The sequence below is a fragment of the Orycteropus afer genome, unplaced genomic scaffold (assembly GCF_000298275.1).
Source record: "Orycteropus afer afer isolate SDZICR_OR568_19922 unplaced genomic scaffold, OryAfe1.0 scaffold00521, whole genome shotgun sequence".
Taxonomy (NCBI): domain Eukaryota; kingdom Metazoa; phylum Chordata; class Mammalia; order Tubulidentata; family Orycteropodidae; genus Orycteropus; species Orycteropus afer.
Window position 1 is genome coordinate 1,868,113 of NW_006922108.1, and position 18,551 is coordinate 1,886,663.

The 18,551-nt window shown below is 38.2% G+C and overlaps 1 protein-coding gene across 1 annotated transcript in view; it reads right to left on the reverse strand.

The window, feature by feature from the left end:
- The window catches only part of LOC103209732 (catenin alpha-2), a 457,184-nt gene that overhangs the window by 383,446 nt on the left and 55,187 nt on the right, over positions 1-18,551 (reverse strand). The window contains exon 2 of the mRNA XM_007955632.2: positions 18,120-18,272. Coding sequence (XP_007953823.1) covers positions 18,120-18,272 — 153 coding nt within the window. The remainder of the gene's footprint in view (positions 1-18,119; positions 18,273-18,551) is intronic.

Here is an 18,551-nt window from a genome sequence, read left to right on the forward strand (position 1 = left end):
AAGGAAGACCGAAGAAGGGTTGATGCTTCTGAGTTGTGGTGCTGGCGGAGAATGCTGAAAGTACCAGATCTGTCCTGGAGGAAGTGCAGCCAGAATGCTACTTGGAAGCAAGAATGGCCAGACTTCGTCTCACCTATTTTGGTCATGTTGTAAGAAGGGACTATTCCCTGGAGAAGGATTTCATGCTTGGTAGGGTGGAGGGTGGATGAAAGAGGGGGATGCCTTCAACAAGATGGATTGATACAGTGGCTGCGATGATGGGCTCGAGTATAACAGGGATTGTGGGGCTGGCACGAGATCGGGCAGTGTTTCATTCTGCTGTGCATGGGGTCGCTATGAGTCAGAAACGACTCGATAGCACTTAACAACAACACAACAAAGATCAGAGCAGATATGAACAAAACTGAAAACAAAACAAAACAAAAAACAATAGAGAAAATTAAAAAAAAAAAAAAAGAGAAGTTGGTTCATTGAAAAAACTAACAAAATTGACAAACCACTGATAAACTTAACAAAGGAAAAGAAAGAGAAGATGCAAACAACAAGAATAACAACTGAAAAGGCTGGCATTACAACAGAACAAACTGAAATAAAAAAGATACTAATAGATTATTATGGAGAACTGTGCTCCAACATATTTGAGAACCTAGAAGAGATAGATAAGTTTCTAGAAACACAAGACTTACATGAACTATGTCAGTTGGAGACAGAATACTTGAACAGACCCATAACAGAAGGAGAAATTTAGCAGGTCATAAAAAAAACTTTCCACAAAAAGTCCTGGCTCAGATAGCTTCATTGGAGAATTTTACCAAGCATTCAGGGAAGAGTTGACACCTGTACTACTGAAGCTATTTCAGAACATAGAAAAAGATGGAATACTCCCAAATTCATTTTATGAATACTCCCAAATTCATTTATGATCAGTGTTATCAAGCATAACACTGATACCAAAACCACGGAAAGATGTCTCTAACAAGGAAAACCACAGACCAATATCCCTCATGAATATAGATGCAAAAATCTTCAACAAAATCCTAACCAACACAATCCAACAACATATCAAAAATATAATATACCATGACCAAGTGGGATTCACACCGGTTATGCAAGGATGGCTCAACATCAGAAAAACAATCAATGTAATCCACCACGTTAAAAGAAAAAAAAAAAAAATATGATCATATTAATTAGCGCAGAAAAGACATTCGATAAAATCCAACACACATTCCTGTTCAGAACTCTCAGCAAAATAGGTATAGAAGAGAAAATCCTCAACATAATAAAGGGCAATATATGTAAAGCCAACAGCCAACATTATTGTTAATGGGGAAACACTCAAACCACTCCCCTAGCAAATGGGAACCGGACAAGGATGCCCTCTATCCCACTTCTATTTAACATTATATTGGAAGTCCAAGGCAGGGCAATAAGGCAAGAAAGAGAAATAAAAGGCATCCAAATTGGCAAAGAGGAAGTAAAGCTATCTCTATTTGCAGATGACATGACCCTATACATAGAAAACCCAAAAGACTCAGCAAAAAAAAATTACTGGAACTAATAGAATGGTTCAGCAAAGTGGCAGGATACAAGGTCAACATACAAAAATCAGTTGAATTTCTCTACATCAACAAAGACTTTGAAAAGGAATTAATGAAAGCAATACCATTTACAATAGCTATTAAAATGACAAAATATTTAGGAATAAAGCTTACCGAGACACAAAAGATCTATACAAAGAAAACTAAAAAACACTATTACGTGAAACTATAAGGGATCTACATAAATGAAAGAACTTGCCTTGTTCATGGATGTTGCTGTTGTTGTTATTTGCCGTCGAGTCGGCCCCGACTCATAGTGACCCCTTCTTGGGTAGGAAGGTTGAATATTGTGAAAACATCAGTATTACCCAAAGCAATCTACACATTCAATGCAATCCCAATCCAAATACCATCAACATTTTGTAAGGATACAGAAAAGCCAATTATTAGTTTTACATGGAAAGAGACCTCAGATAAGCAAAGCACTACTGAAGAAGAAAAACAAAGTTGGAAGTCTCACACTCCCAGATCTCAAAACCTACTATACAGCCACAGTAGTTAAAACAGTGTGGTATTGGTACAATGATAGACAGATAGACCAAAGGAACAGAATTGAAAACCCAGAAATGGACCCATCCATCTACAGACAGTTGATCTTTGGCAAAGGACCAAAACCCATTAAATGGGGAAGAGGTAGCCTCTTTAACAAGTTGTGCTGGCAAAATTGGATATCCACTTGTAGAAAAATGAAACAAGACTCATACCTCACCCCATACACAAAAACAAATGAAAGTTGGATCAAAGACTTAAGTGTAAAACCCAAAACTATAAAGTTAATCAAAGATAAAATAGGGGCAAATCCAGGGGCCCTAATTTATGGCACAAATAGACTAGCAAGCATAACTCAAAATGCATAGGCAGTGGAGGAGAAGCTAGATGACTGGGACTTCTTAAAAATTAAATTCTTATGTGTATCAGAAGACTTCTCCAAAAGGGTAAAAGTGGATAAGGCACTTGACTGCTAAAGTTAGCAGTTCAAACCCACCAGCTGCTCTGTGGAAGGAAGAATGGGCAATCAACTTCTGTAAAGATTTATAGCCACGGAAAACCAATGAGGGTTGCTATGAGTTGGAAATGACTCAGCAGTGAGTTTGATTTTTTTTTTTTGGTTTACAGAATCAGAAAAAAATATTTGGCTATGACATATCTGTCCAGGGACTTATCTCTAAAATTTATAGAAACTTCAAGACTTAAACACCAAAAAAGACAATCCAATTCAAAAAAGGGCAAGGGACATGAACAGACACTTTACTGAAGATGATATACTGGTGGCCAACAAACCCATGAGGAAATGCTCACAACCATTTGCCATTAGGGAAATGCAAATCAAAACAACAATGAGGTATCATCTAACTCCAGCAATAATAACAAAGTTCAACAAGACAGAAAAAACAAATGCTGGTGAGGTTGCAGAGAGATTGGAACTCTCACACACTGCTGGTGGTACCACAAAATGGTACAACTATTGTGGAAAATGGTATGGCATTTCCTTAAAAAACTGAAAATAGAAGTACCATTTGATCCATTATTAGGAATATATCCTAAAGAAGTGAGAGACAGGACACATATGCGCACCCATGTTCATTGCAGCACAATTCACTATAGCAAAGAGATGGAAACAACCTAAATCCCCATCAACAGATGAATGGATAACCAAACTATGGTACATTCACTATGGAATACTATGCTACATTAAAAAATAATGAAGAATACATGAATCATCTCACAACCTGGATGAATTTGGAGGACATTATGCTGAATGAAATAAGTCAATTGCAGAAGGACAAATATTTTATGAGACCGTTATCATAAAAAGTCAAGGAAAGATTTACTTAGGGAAGGAAGCTCACTTTGTGGGTTACCAGGGAAGGGAGGGAAGAGGAGGGAAAATTTCTGACTAGTTTGGGGTCACATACATGTTGAGGGGAGGAATGGTATGGAAAGAGTCTGTGACCAGCCTGATAACATTGGGGAAAGGAAGGACATGGAAACGTGCACATAAGGTACAGACAACAGAGGCAAATAATAGTATATGCACAATATTGCATTACCACTAACACCAAACACCAGGCTACAGATAAATGCATAGACAAGTGAGAAGATCAGGTAGGGATTGGCAAACAGGAATATAACCTAGACCAAGGATAGTTTTAGCTGAAGATAATCTTACATATGCACTTGTGCTACAAAATTAGCCACACATATTACAGGATCAACAGAAGACAGAGTTGGAGTAACCTATCAAAGACCACCACACACCTTCAGAGAGAGACTCACTGGGCCTACTGACTAGGACCATAGCCTTGGGGGACACCAAGTGCAATTGGCAAACCATGTTGTTGTTATTATGTGCTGTGGAGTGGGACCGATTCATTCATAGCAACCCCTCCTTGGGTTTCCAAGACAGTATCCCTATGGAATTATATTACCCAACTTTCCTTCCAAGGAGTGGCTGGTGGGTTTGAACTGCCAGCCTTCTCATTAGCAGTCAAGTGCCTTAAGCACTACAGCACCAAAGCTCCTAAAGAATGCTGTGGAGTTGGATCTGACTCATAGTGACCAAGGCAGTATCACTACAGAAGTAGATTGCCCTGCCTTCCTTCCGAGGGGTGGCTGGTGGGTTTGAACCACCAGCCTTCTGGATAGTAGTCAAATGGTTTAGGCACTACACCACTAGAGCTCCCTGGCACAACGTAATACATAAAAATCTTGTTCTACAACCTATGTTGGTGAGTAGCAACTGGGGTCTTAAAAACTTTTGAGCTGCCATTTAAGATGCAACTATTGGTCTCTTCTCATCTGATGCAAAGAGGAGTGAAGAAAATCAAAGGCATCTGCAAACAATCAGTCCAAGGATATGATGGACCCTGAGACCAGAAAACTAAATGATGCGTGGCTACCAATGCCAACCACTTGGAAAGCAATAAAACCTGGAGATCCTGGATAGAGTGGGAGGAAAAATGTGGAACAAAATCCAAAAGCATAGTAATGACCAGAATGACTAGACAGATAGAGTCTGGTGGAAACCCCAAGACCATGGCCCTGGGTTATCCTTCAGGCCTAGAACTGGACTCACGCCCATGAATTGGCTATCAGTCCAACAGTCAAAAGACCTACATGCAGGGCACCTACCCCAGAGCAATGCACCCACCTACTCTAGGGAGATGCATCCCTTAAAGCAATTGGCCATGGGGCAGCAGAGGGACAACATTCACATAGAGGGAGATCTGGACAGACAGTGGTGCATAGTTAAGAAGGGCACAGGGAGGGAGTAGTCACAGGGATGGAAGGGGAGGAGAGTTTGTTATGGTCGAGGATGGTAATTGAGGTGTGATATCTAATGTACAGGCAGGAATTGTTGAATGTAAAACTAATTTTGGTCTATAAATTTGCACCCAAAGCACAATAAAATATAATAATAAAAAAGACAATTCAATTCTGACTAACGGAGATTCCCTGTTGTGTAGAGTAGAACTATTCCAGAGTATTTTCAAGAGTGTGACCTTTCAGAAGTAGATCATGGGGACTGTCTTCCAAGGCACTTTTGGGTGTTCAAACTGCCAACCTTTAAGCTAGTAGTCAAGCACTTAACCTTTTGCACCACCCAGGGATTTGTGTGTGAGAAGCAACTACTGTAATACCTAGAATAGAAAATGTGCTAAATGTTGATTATCTTTACTTTTATCCTTAAGTATGGGCAACATAGGTAATTGCCTTCTCTTTTCTGGTTCTTTCTTTCTAATAACCAAAAACCAAACCCATTGTTGTTGAGTCAATTGTGACCCTACAATGACCTTTAAAGGGAAGAGTAGAACTGCCTGAGGATTTTCATAGTGCCTAAAGCACTTGACTGCTAACCAGAAGGCTGGTGGTTCATACCCACCAGCCACTCCTCGGAAGGAAGATGTGGCAATCTACTTCCGTACTGATACTGCATAGGAAACACAAGGAGGGGTCACTATGAGTTGGGTCCGACTCGATGGTACATAACAACAACAACAACAAATCTTTACAGAAGTAAACTCTCACATCTATCTCCTGTGGAGCAGCTGGTGAGTTTGAAACACTGACTTTTCAGTTTTCAGTTGAGTGCTATAACCACTGTGCCACCATGACTCCTTACAGGCTACTTAATTCACATATGGGGGCACATAATTTTAGGGGTAGGTTGTAGTGGAATAAGTCTTTTTTTCATCCAGATGCCAGCAAACTAAGTTTTTACGGAAATTGATAGTCTATCCTTACATTTAGGAGTCCTTCCCTGTGCTTTGTAAACATTGAAAAGTAAGTTGGAAGTATTTACCTCATGTGCATAGTAAATTTCAGCAATGCAACAAGCCTTTGGAATGAAAATATTTAAAGTCCTTGGATTCTGTTATTTGTAAGCAACCTTGAAAGTTCATGGCATTTAGTAATTTTAATAGATTTGAATCATGCAAGCTGTGCAAGTGAAGACTTGCAAACATAGTAACTGAGCTTAGCTTGCTGCCCATTTAGCTACTTGCCTTCAAGCATTTTCTATTCATGAGGACCCCATGTGTGTCAAAGTAGACCTGTGTTCCATAGGGTTTTCAATGGCTAATACTTAGGAAGTAAATCACTAGGCTTTTCTTCCAAGGTGCCTCTGGGTGGATTTGAACCTTTGACCTATTGGTTAGCAGCGAAGTGCTTAACCATTTGCACCATACAGGGATTTTTTACTGCCCATTACCAGTACCCAAAAGCATCTAGAGTGATATAATCTATTGAGTGTACAGAAAACCTTTGGTGACAATGTGTGGTACTCTCCAGGATGTGTCCAGGGAATTATGGCTCTCCTCTGAAATGTGATTTGAGAGAGATGGAATTTAATGCCTGTATTACCGCAACAATAGTAGCAACTAACGTGTTTGAGCAATTGTTTTGGGAGCAGGCACTGTACTGATACTTACATGAAGGATTAAGACTACATTCGTGCACATGCACACAGACACATGGACATGCACATGCACATGTGTAAGCATGCCCCTTGGGACGGTGTGGGCCAATAGCTAACAGGACAGTCTCTGGAGTCAGGGAGACCTGGACTTATACATAAATTCATGAATTCTTCCTTTTTCCAGCTGCATGTCATTGGAAAGTTATTTAACTTCTTGAAACTTCAGTATTCTCATTTGTGAAATAAAGTGAAAAACAGTAGCTACTTCTTATGGTTGTCAAAGCATTAGATACCATAATAAAAAGTTCATAAAGAAACCAAGAGTCTAAGGTGAATTCTTGAATTTAATAAAAAGTTTATAAAGAAACCAAGAGTTTAAGGTGAACTCATGATTTTTTTTTTGTAATGGTTTATTATATATTATGGGGAAAATAGTGGGGGAAAAAAAAAGGTAATATTTAAAAATTAGAGAATTTGTAGGGGAAGTGGTATTATAATATATACCTTTAAATGACAAGAGAAAATTTAACATGTAAATTTAACATGTGCTTGAGCTGAACAAAATAGCTCTTCATAGAATATTATGATTTACTGGTTTGTTAAGCTCAATTATTTGAAAAACTCCAATAATTCAGTCCTAGTTCAAATAGATAAACTGCAAGAAGGAGCCAGCATTGAGAAAAAAGAGAATGTTCAGTTTGAACTTTAAAGATCATGGACAACAGTCCATCAATGTACTTTTTGATGCCGCTTTTCTTGATTTTCTTCTAGGTTCGTGGTTGGAATCAAGACCCTGGAATTTACAAAACTATATTATATTTATTTAAGTGCAAGACATTTGTGTAGGATTTTCAGGATCACACCTATCAAACAGCCACAGCCAGAAGGCAATCAACAAACAGTCTGAGTGCAGGCTATGTTTTTATAAGTTCCAACTGTTCACTGCTACAGCACGACACAATCTAAAGTCATCCGAGACTCCTCTCTGCCTCACATCTTAACATCCCATATATTTACTAAAACTTGGAAATAAAACAAAAATGTAATCATTTCTTTCCCCTTCATCTGCTTCTTTCTTACAGTAGCAATCCCTTGCTGGACTGCTGCAACATCCTTTCCTATAGTCTCTGTACTTTGGTCCCTCCAAGGCATATTTTTCATATAGTAGCAAAAGGATCCTTTAGAAATGGAAGTCAGATAATGTTATTCCTTTGCTCAAAAACTTCTAATAATTCATAAATCTGAATAAAATACAAAATTCCTTACTCCAGCCCTCAATCTCATCTCTGCAGTTCTCTCTGTCACTGTCAGCTCTAACCACACTGGCCTCTTTTTTCATTAGCAAATATGGCAAACACACTCCTGCCTTGGGGCCTTTACCTTCGCTGCTCTGTAATTTGGAATGTCAGTCCACTTTCTTCAGGTCTGCTTAACAGTCAGCTTACGAGAATTGTCTCTTCTGACCATCATTCTCCATACCTCTATTCTGTTTTATTTTGCTCTTTAGCACATAGCCCTACCAGGCATATTATACTTTTATCTCAATCTTAATCTGTTTTCCTCACTAGAGTGCAAGCCCATGAGGACAGGACGTTCATCTGTTTTGTTCATAACTATGTTGCCAGCAACTGGAAAAAATGTCGGTATGCAGTAGCCACTTAGCAAATATTTGTTGTTGAATAGTCATTAACTGAGAAAAGCATCTTAAGGCTGAAACCAAGGTGCTCTGGTGCTTTACTGATGTTCAAATTTGTCATGCTGAACACTGGAGTTTGTTCCCAACTTTCAACCCTTACATTTTCTAACAGACACAAATTTTTATCATGCATGCAGCTCTATTAGGTGTAACTAAGTCAAGAGGATGAATCAGAGAACCAAAATTCTTTGTCTAACTAATCCCTATCATGGCCTCAATACTGAACTTTACTTAGGTTTAAATCAACTCACTTTCTCACATCCACTATAATTGAGGACAAGATCAGAAGCATGCTTGTGAAATGGACAGTAGGGAACAAATGGCAATGGAGTTATAGGCATTACCTCAAGGGCATCCTAAGTAGTTAGTTCAACTTCTCAAGAGGCTTGAGTGTCTAACTGCAAAGCATTTCTACTCAGTGAAGATGGGAGTTCTTTCTCCACAATAGTGTTTCCCAGATTCTACATTCCTCCTTAGAAGTAAATGAGAGGAAGGTTAAGGAAGTTCAGTGTTTTCTTTCTGTTGATATCCTTAGGTGACTGTTTAGGGTCCTGTTACTAAAAATATTACTTTTGTGGCCAAAAGTAAAAGTTTTGTGACCAAAACTTTTCCGGTCAGCATCTCTAGCTGCATTTTATCTTTTATCCATTATTTAGGTAACATCTATTTGTTGGATACTTGCTACATGCTTATACTAGACTAGGGCCTGAGATGTAGTTAGGAATTCATCAGACATGTTTCCTATTTAACCCAGTAGGGAATGTAGCATGTAGCTGCACAAATGAATGCATACAAACCAAAAGGAAATAAAGTGCCATGAAAATGAATAACACAGGGACCTGGTCCTATTGGGGACTAATATTTGAACTGAATGTTGAATGATGATTAGAAATGAAATAAAGGGATAGAGTGGGGAGAGTATGAGAAGATGACAACATAAGCATAGGCTTAGGGTGGGAAGGAGCTTTGCATATTCAACAAAGGAAAGATGAACTGAGGGGTTGGTGACTTGGAGGAAGGAGGTGAAGACAGGTAGATGAGCCTGGAAACTGGAAGGAAGCCTGATCATGCTGGCCTTGGAGGCTCCTCAACAATGTTGATCTTTAACCTGAGAATAACAGGAAGTCTCTGAATGGTCTGTGCATGATCTGACTTGCATTTTTAGACGTTTACTCTGGCTGCTGCGTGAAGGACTACAGGAGGCAGTGAGACAGAGAAGCTTGATGGGAGGCCACTGAAATCCCCAGACAATGGAGTATGTAGCTTAAAGTAGGATGGTTGTGGTGGAGATAGAAGAGAAGAAGGAAGAGCAGTTGGATTGACTGAGGAGTATTGCTATGAAAGAAACAAAGCAAGTCTGAAAACTGATACTGATTTTGCATCTCATTTTTAAGATTAGCCTTTATTTTCCATGCCAAAATATATATCTTGCCCTCAGTTTACATCCATTCCATCCCTACACCCATCAACTACTTTAGTACTGAGTACTGTAGTTTCCATTTCACTTCCCCAAAAGACTTGGAAATGAGGTAAAATAGGTGTCTTCTGATCAACTTGAAATATCCTCAGAGTTGGCCCTGCCTAGATGCCCTTATCTAATATTCAAAGGGACTCATTGAATCAGCTGAATTCTGGAAATGAGAAAAAATTACTAATGCATATTTTATTCAGATCTACTAGTGATCTCTTCTATAATGGCTGACATAAATACCTAAGCAACATAGTTGATAAATTAATTTCTCTTGACCAATAAATCCTGTTGGAACTTCAACTAAACCCATTTCTGTCGAGTTACTTCTAACTCACAGAGACCCTACTGACCATGTAAGAACTGCTCCATAGAGTTTCTAAGGCTGCAATCTTTATGGAGGCAGGTCTCCAGACCTTTCTCCACAGTTCGCTGGTGGATTCAAACCACTGACTTTTGGTTAGCAGCTGAGGACTTAACCACTGCACCACTGGGGCTTTTTGCACCAGTCTTTACTGAATACTACAAACACTGAGGGAAGAAATATTGCTAAAGTTTCACTTGTTAAGTCACCTATGAAAGTTAAAGCATGTTTTTCCTATTCATATTTTTCTAACATTTTATTTATCCTAAGACTTTTTAAGGAATTTTTAAGGCCCACAAAATTATGGAACACATTGTGTTATCCTCCATTCATTGCATAGCATTAATTTCTATAAATCTCAAACATCAACTGGGAAAAGAAAAATTAGTGAGAAATTGAATATACTATAACTAAACTCAATATCAAAAAATGTGTAAGAATTAAAGCTATCATTATTGATTAATAGATTGATGATTGCATTTAATCATACATTCTTCATTAAGTATTTTCTGAATGATTGTTATATGGTTTAATATTAGTGGAGACATAGAAATTTAGCTTCACAAGGAATAAATGCACTCTAGAAGGATTCCAAAGGAGCGCTGGTGGCATAGTGCCTAAGACATTTGACTGCTAACGAGGAGGTTGGTGGTTCAAACCCACCAGCCACTCCACAGAAGGCAGACTGGGCAATCTAGTTCCATAAAGATTTACTGCCTTGGAAACCCAAAAGAGGTCACCATGAGACTGAATTAATTTGATGTTAGAGAGTTTGTTTGCTTTTTAAAGAAGGATACCAAGGTTGTACTTGGTTGGGGGAAGGGTGATTAAGTGGGGAAATTACAGGAAGTAGTCAGGGTTCCAAGATTTCTATTTAAACTCATTCAGGCCATTTTCATTAATTTCTGTATTTACATGAAGTATGTTGTTGTTTGCCATCGATTCGGCCGCGACTCATAGCGACCCCTCCTTGGGTTTCCGAGGCAGTATCACTACGGAAGTAGGAATGCCCAACCTTCCTTCCGAGGAGTGGCTGGTGGATTTGAACCGCCAGCCTTCTGGTTAGCAGTCAAGTGCCTTAGGCACTATGCTACCAGAGCTCCTCCATATGAAGTATAGAATCCCAATATTTCCATAGAATAAAGAATCATGTGACTAAAAATATTAACAACGATAATCCCACAAATTTATCTAAACCAACTCAGAGATTTCCACTTACAGCTATGATACAGTAGCTTATAAGTAGAGTCCCACACTCTTAATGAGAACAACTAGAAATGCATAATAAGAAGTAGTTGTTTGAAGTTGTGGGAGAGAGATTATACTAGATCAAACGCTTGCCACTTTTCCGCTAAGCTATTTGTCAACTAAGTGCTACAGGAGCCTTTGCAAATGCCAATTAGAAGGTAGCTGCTAAAAGGAAGAGAAGCTCTTAAGGATTTCAGCAATCTCGTAGAGCTCCAAAAACTCCAAGGGTGAGTTGAGTGGATTCTGACTCATAGTGACGCTAGAGGACAGAGTAGAATTGCCCCTTAGTGTTTCCAAGGTTGTGAATCTGTACAGAAATAGATTGTTTCATCTTTCTCCTGTGGAGAAGCTGAACTGCTGAACTTTTGGTTGGCAGCTTAACGTCTTACCACTGCACCACCAGAGCTCCTTCACAGAGCTCAAAAGGTAGAAAATGGAGATCAGGATTGACAAGGCAGCAAGGACTTGGAAGACTAAGATCCTATAGAGAGGAGAGATCCAAAGAAGTGAACCTGATATTTTAATACAAGTTTTCTCACAGATCTTGGGTCAATTAAGTTATACTTGCTAATATTCAATAAGGTAAATAAATAGGAAGCATCCAAAAAGCAAGCAAAATAAATAAATAAATAAATAAATAAATAAATGGAGTTCTTGATTCACAAAGAAGGTGAGGAACAGAGTTACACACCTGATCCTCAATTAGTGCCACCCCTACTATAGGATTGAGGTAATGAAAGGCAGACCACATTTTAGAAAGATTACATATTAGCCTCAAGTCAAATAAATCTTTGATTGGTTAAGATTATTCACCTCTGTTGCCCATCAGAGGATCTGATGAATTCTTTCTGAAGAGAGAAAATGTTATATAGTTCCTCCAATTTTTTCAATACAAATTATGGGGTCAGTGTCTCCAACACCTCCCCCAAATCGTCTCAAACCCCATTTCATTTAGCTGTGCTTGTGAGAAACTGCTAGCCATTCCCCTCTCCCACATCCTCCCTGTTAGGGATAAACCTGCTCTTTAGCTAAACCTCATCCCCACCCCAATTAAAGCCCTAAACCGACAGTGCTGTATCAAAGCAAATACAGGTGGTTCTGAGGGAGCTCTGGGGGTATAGTGCCAAAGGCACTTGACTGCTAACCAGAAGGCTGGCAGTTCAAACCCACCAGCCACTCCTCAGAAGGACTGTGTAGCTATGCTTCAGATTCAACTCCAGGCAGTGAGTTTGTTTGTTTGTTTGGGTTTTCTGAAAGCGCTGCCTGGGACCCCCTCCCTAGTAGCCCGGGCGCCACTAAGAGTGGAAAGCGGTCAAGTAGCCTTCCAGTCCTGGTCACACAGATCCCGTCCTCAATCCTCCAGGAAAAAAAAAAAAAAAAAACTCACCACTGCAGAGTCGGATCCGACTCATAGTGACCCTTCCTTGGGTTTCCGAGGCGGTAACACTACTGAAGTAGATTGCCCAACCTTCCTTCTGAGGAGTGACTGGGGGGTTTGAACCTCCAGCCTTTTGGTTAGCAGTCAAGTACCTTATGCACTATGCCACTAGAGCTCCCCAATCCCCCAGAGTCAGGTATAAATATTCCCAAAAGATGGGCGGGTTTTTGCCGATATTCATGGATCCATTCCAGCCCTGCCACCTGCTGGATCACAAGAAGCTTCTAACAAGGTTGTGAAGGACTGGGTCTACCTTTTATTTATCACTTTGTAAACACTCTCTCCTTCTCTCTTGATTTTGTTTTTCCTTCTAATGCTTAATAAAACTCATGCTGGTAACAGGGCCCTCTGACAAATTTTTTGGTTTCTCCAAACTCATTCAAAGGGAAATTTCAAACGCCCTGGGAAATTTCCAGGACACAAATGATTGCCATTCAATCAAATGTCATCTGGCATTACAGAAAACAAAAGAAAGAGAAAAATCAAATAGTAAAACAGGGGCTTAATAACTAGTCTAGCACCATTTTGAAGGTCTCATAAAGCACCATAATAGCTTACTTATAGAAGTTCAAATTGAGTGAAATGGAAGTCGGCACATTTCAATTACAACTGAATTGTAATAAAGAGTATGACTTAATTTTAAATGTTTAACCAGTGATAGCTTTTAAGCTACCCCTATTCCCTCTAGCCTCATATCTGGGCAAGCTGATAAGAAAGCCTACCTGCTCCTTCTTTTTTTTGTGTGTGTGTGTTGCTTGAAGGAAGTTCAAACCAGGCCAAGTGCACACACAGAAATCATCACCCTGGCTCCATCACCTAACCACAATAAAAATCCAAGCCACTTCTCCCTCTTTCTTCATTCAAGCCTCTGTGGACTGGCTGAGGTGTCTCCCTTAAAACGTATGCTTATGTGAGTAATAAACCTTTCCATACCCTCTTAGTACTTATATGGCATCATCAGTCACAATATTTAAACCACTATTAAGTGGGAATTGTCCTTTTCTCTCTGGAGTAATCACAACACAGACACAAAGTTGAAATTAGAGTTCTTTGACTTGGATTTTTAAAATAACTGATTAATATATTTTTAAACACAGCATGATCTGACAATGAATTCTACTGGGGAATTAAAATAATAAGTATATATAGTGTATTTGTATAGTTGATACATATGTGTATACAAGTATACATATAGTTGATACACGTATAGCAACTAACCATATATATGTAGATCAACATGTATATATATATATATCAACTAGAGATTCTGCAATGAACAAACCTGTATTATTTAGAAAGAAAGAGCTCAGTAGATGAGCTTCAAGACTATTGTACACAAATGGAACTAAAAATTAGGTAATTAGAAAATAACCCAATTTAAACATTGTTTAGAGAGAAATTTATAGCCCTAAATGCACATATTAAAAAAGGGCTAAAAAGCAATGTTGTGATTATCTTAATAAAATGTGATTTTTTTTCACATAAAAAGTTGGAGAAAGAACTGTAAATTAAGCCAGGTGAAAGGAGAAGAAAGAAATATTGTGAGGAAAAGAGAAGAAACCATTAAAGTAGAAAAGATGATTATTAAATTAATAAAGTTTTTAAACACTATAATAAGAGAAAAGGGGAGAAAATATCAATATCAATAGTAATACAAAAAGAATCATTTAAAAAATTATAAGAGGGTATTGTGGATAATTTTATACCAATGAATCAGAAAATCTAATGAATATGATAAATTCCTAGAAGATAACTCAGCAAAGCTCACTCAAAAACAAACGGAAAATTTAAATAGGCTTATATTAAGTTAAATAATTGAGTCTGTAATTTTAAAACCTTCCTCAAATAAATCTCCACATCCAGACTGCTTTACCAGGGAATTCCTCCAACTATTTTAAAATATAAATAACGTCAGTCTTCCATATTCACCTCTATAAAGTGAATATGGGAATGAATAATTCCAACTCATTTTATGAGGGTAAACATAACTTTGATACACATCTCTGCAGGAGAATCAAGGAGACAGACTCATATATCATTGTCTCAAAATTAAGAGAAAATCTTTTGACACATTCTATATGTATTCATGATTGAAAAAGAAATTATCCTAGTAAATGAAACATGAAGAGAATTAACTCAGATCTGATAAAAGTAAATGTAAGAAACCTAGAGCAAAGAATATAATGAATGCTAAAGCCCTGAAATTTTCTCCCTGGGATCTGGAAATAGCAAAAATACTTTTTGCCACAATATTGTACTAGAGATCCTAGCCAATGCAATAATGTAATGAAAAAGCAAGAGATTAGGATAGGAGAAGAAGAAATACAACTGTCATAATTCACAGACAATATGATTATGTACATAAAATATACCAAAGAATTCAAATTTAGAATTATTAAGTGAATTTATCAAAGCTATTGGTATAAAATCAGAATCTTTCAAATTACAGTCACAGAAAGAACATCCCAGGAAGTTGCCCAAATCACACATACACTTTCAAAACTAAACAAAAACCAAAAAACATGACTTTCAGCCTAAGGCTTCACTCCCTGCTCCACACACACAAACATATGCATTAGCAGTGTAGAACTTCTTTGAAGGACATAAACTAAACTATAGAAATTTATTATAGATTCCAGTTTTTCTTTAGTCAAACAGGCTGATCCCCACCCTAGTTCCTGTATCTGCTGGGCATCAAGAAATCTTAAAATGTTTTAAATATTCACAGCAATTAATTAATACAATTAATATACAAATATATTACCCCAGCTATGTAATTATGATATTCACAAGATAATGGCAGAATTTATAGAAAATATTTAATTAATGTTTTCATTAAACATCCTCACATCTAAAGGAGATGTAAACATTAACTGCGGGGTTCTGACTGATCTGCACTTTCTGCTTCTGCCACAAGTTGAAGATGAAGGGTCACCCATAAATAAATTCATCTACAGTGGTAACTGAGAGAAACAGAAGATGTGTCTAGGCTCTGCCACAGGAATAGGCAGAATGAGGAGGCTGGAGGGCCTCTTAGCCCTGGCCTAACATTAACAGGGAGTCTCAACTTTAAAGTGCAAATATTGTCTCCAAATGAAGCTATACACAGTTAAAGTATGACAAGATTGAAAGTAGGAGGTACTTATAACACAAATAAAATCTCATATTCCTTTCTTCAACCACAATTCGTGCATCATACCATGTTTAATGAAAACATTAATTAAATATTTTCTATAAATTCTGCCATTATCTTGTGAATATCATAATTACATAGCTGAGGTAATATATTTGTATATTAATTGTATTAATTAATTGCTGTGAATATTTAAAACTCTCATTCAACATTATGTCCTTTCCTTCTTCTCCCCTTCCCTACCTTCTCTCTATTTTCTCTGTCTTTAATATACCAGAGACCTCAAGACATGAAGTGGCCTTCACCTCCAAGGTCAATCTAGAAGAGACTTTGGATTGCTTAATAGCCAAGTAAACTCTCAGAACAAGTAGGTGGAATGTGAATGGTGATGGAGTTCTTGTTTCTAGATGGGTCAGAGCCTGAAAGACTGCGTTGATACTATACTTATGATCTCATTTTTAGCTCTAGGCTGATATTGCCTTGAGACACTGAAGTGTCAGTAGGATGTTGAGGGATTCCAATACTGGGGCCGATCCGCACATACACTCAGTATTCTGACTACTGTTAAAGGTAATGGCTCAGGCTGAGTCCTAGAGCATCAGGGTCTCCCTCTAGCTTGGGAAAGAAACAGGTTATGTTATCTCTGCTCTTTCTATCATACAACTCTAACCATAGTCAGGAACTTGTGTGATGATTTTCCTGAACAATAGGCTGGATGTCTTCAACCCTTCAATAGGAGGGATGTCTTCAGCCCTAGAGACAGCACCAGTGCTGTATTAAACAAAGAACAAACTAAGTAGTTACTTCAAAAAACAAACCAAACTCACAGCCACTGAGTCAATTCTGACTCATAGACACCCCCATTGGGTTTCTGAAGTGGTAAATCTTTACAGAAGTAGATTGCTCCATCTTCCTTCCAGGGAGCAACTGGTGGGTTTGAACCACCAAACTTCTGGTTAGAAATCAAATGCCTTGGCACTGTGCCACCAGAACTCTTTAAGCAGTTACTTAGGGTATAATTAAATAAAAGCACTACACCATTACCCCAACCCAAGAAAAATGGAGACATTCACATTTGATTAACTTACTCAGAATTAAATTGGGTCACCAGACTCAAAAAAGAAAGAAAAGGGGGAAAAAAGGAAAGAAGAAACTACTTTGATTTCAGTTTGCATTTACCTGTCATTTCTAATAATTTTGTTTTTAATAAAAGTAAGGATGCATCAGACTTTTGTTGTTGCTGTTGTTTAAATTCCTAGAGCCTGTAAATGTTTTATTTTGGCTCAGATAACCATTTTCAGACTTGCCAGGATCCTCGCCATCCCTGGGCTTTCTCTCTAATACACACATCTCCTGATATACTTTGCTATTTTCCCCTTATCCCAACATTGCCAATGGAACCTTTGCCAAGTTGTTAATTTTCAGTTCCTACATTTAGAAAGTGGGTATCACTTCACTTATATTTTGTTACCCTTTTGCCCTTTTTTCAAGATTACACAATACAACGTTGCATTTACAAAGCTACTCTCACAGATTTCTCTAATTTAGAAAATATAGTTATGAACTCGAGATTACACTCCTACAACTTCCCCAAGATCTTTTACCCAGAAGCTAAGCATCTCTTTGGGTAAGGTGGAATGTTTTTTTTTCACAAGTTCACACTGTGATCAGCTACTCTGGGTTTTAGCTGAGTAAGATAAAAAGGTAAGTCGTTGTTGTTGTTATTTGCCGTCAAGTCGGCCCCGACTCCTAGCGACCCCTCCTTGGGTTTCCGAGGCAGTTATCACTACGAAGTAGGATTGCCCAAACTTCCTTCCGAGGAGTGGCTGGTGGGTTTGAACCGCCAGCCTCCTGGTTAGCAGTCAAGTGCCTTAGGCACTATGCAGGAGCATTGTTCTAGACCTCCACTGAAGTTTTAATTCTTCTCCCTCAAATCAAAGCTGGTATTCTTTATATTGCTTTCTTACTTTGGTGTGTTCCTTCTCCTTCTCCTGTTTCTACCTGTGCCTATTGTTCAGGAAGATCATCACATAAGTTCCTGACTATGGTTAGAGTTGTGTGATAGAAAGAGCAGAGATAACATAACCTGTTTCCTTCGCAAGGTATGGAACAATCAGAAGGTAAAGGAAAGTTCCCCCACTTTACATTTCTCAAAGAAAAGCTGCAGGATAGCTATCTATTGAGATTTCAAGGGCCATATGTAGAGATCAGACTAATTAATACATTTCAGCCATCAGCCCTCCTCAGACTTACCTCCACCAGCTTATTGGCGTGCTCGCGAAAAACCTGGGCATATTCTTTTACTTCCTTTTCATTCCCACTCTTGGCAGCTTCAATGAGAACTAGCAAAGGGACGTTGGTTTCCAAGAAAGAGTCAGATATGTGATCCATCACTGCTTTCCGAAGCTACAGATAAACAAACAAACAAACAAACAAAAACAGAGCTAAGGAATAGAAAAAATTGTCAGTATCTCTTTTTCTAAACTGTTTTTCAGCTCTCATTACCCATGAAAATAATCGTCTAACTCTTTCTTCTTAATTTACCTAGCATTTACCACATCAAGGAAAACAAAGAGAAATGATGAATGGATGAGTCTAAATTAAACGTACTAACATATGTTATCTTGAAGAATATATGTGTATGTGTGTATACACACACATACATATATATATATATATATATAT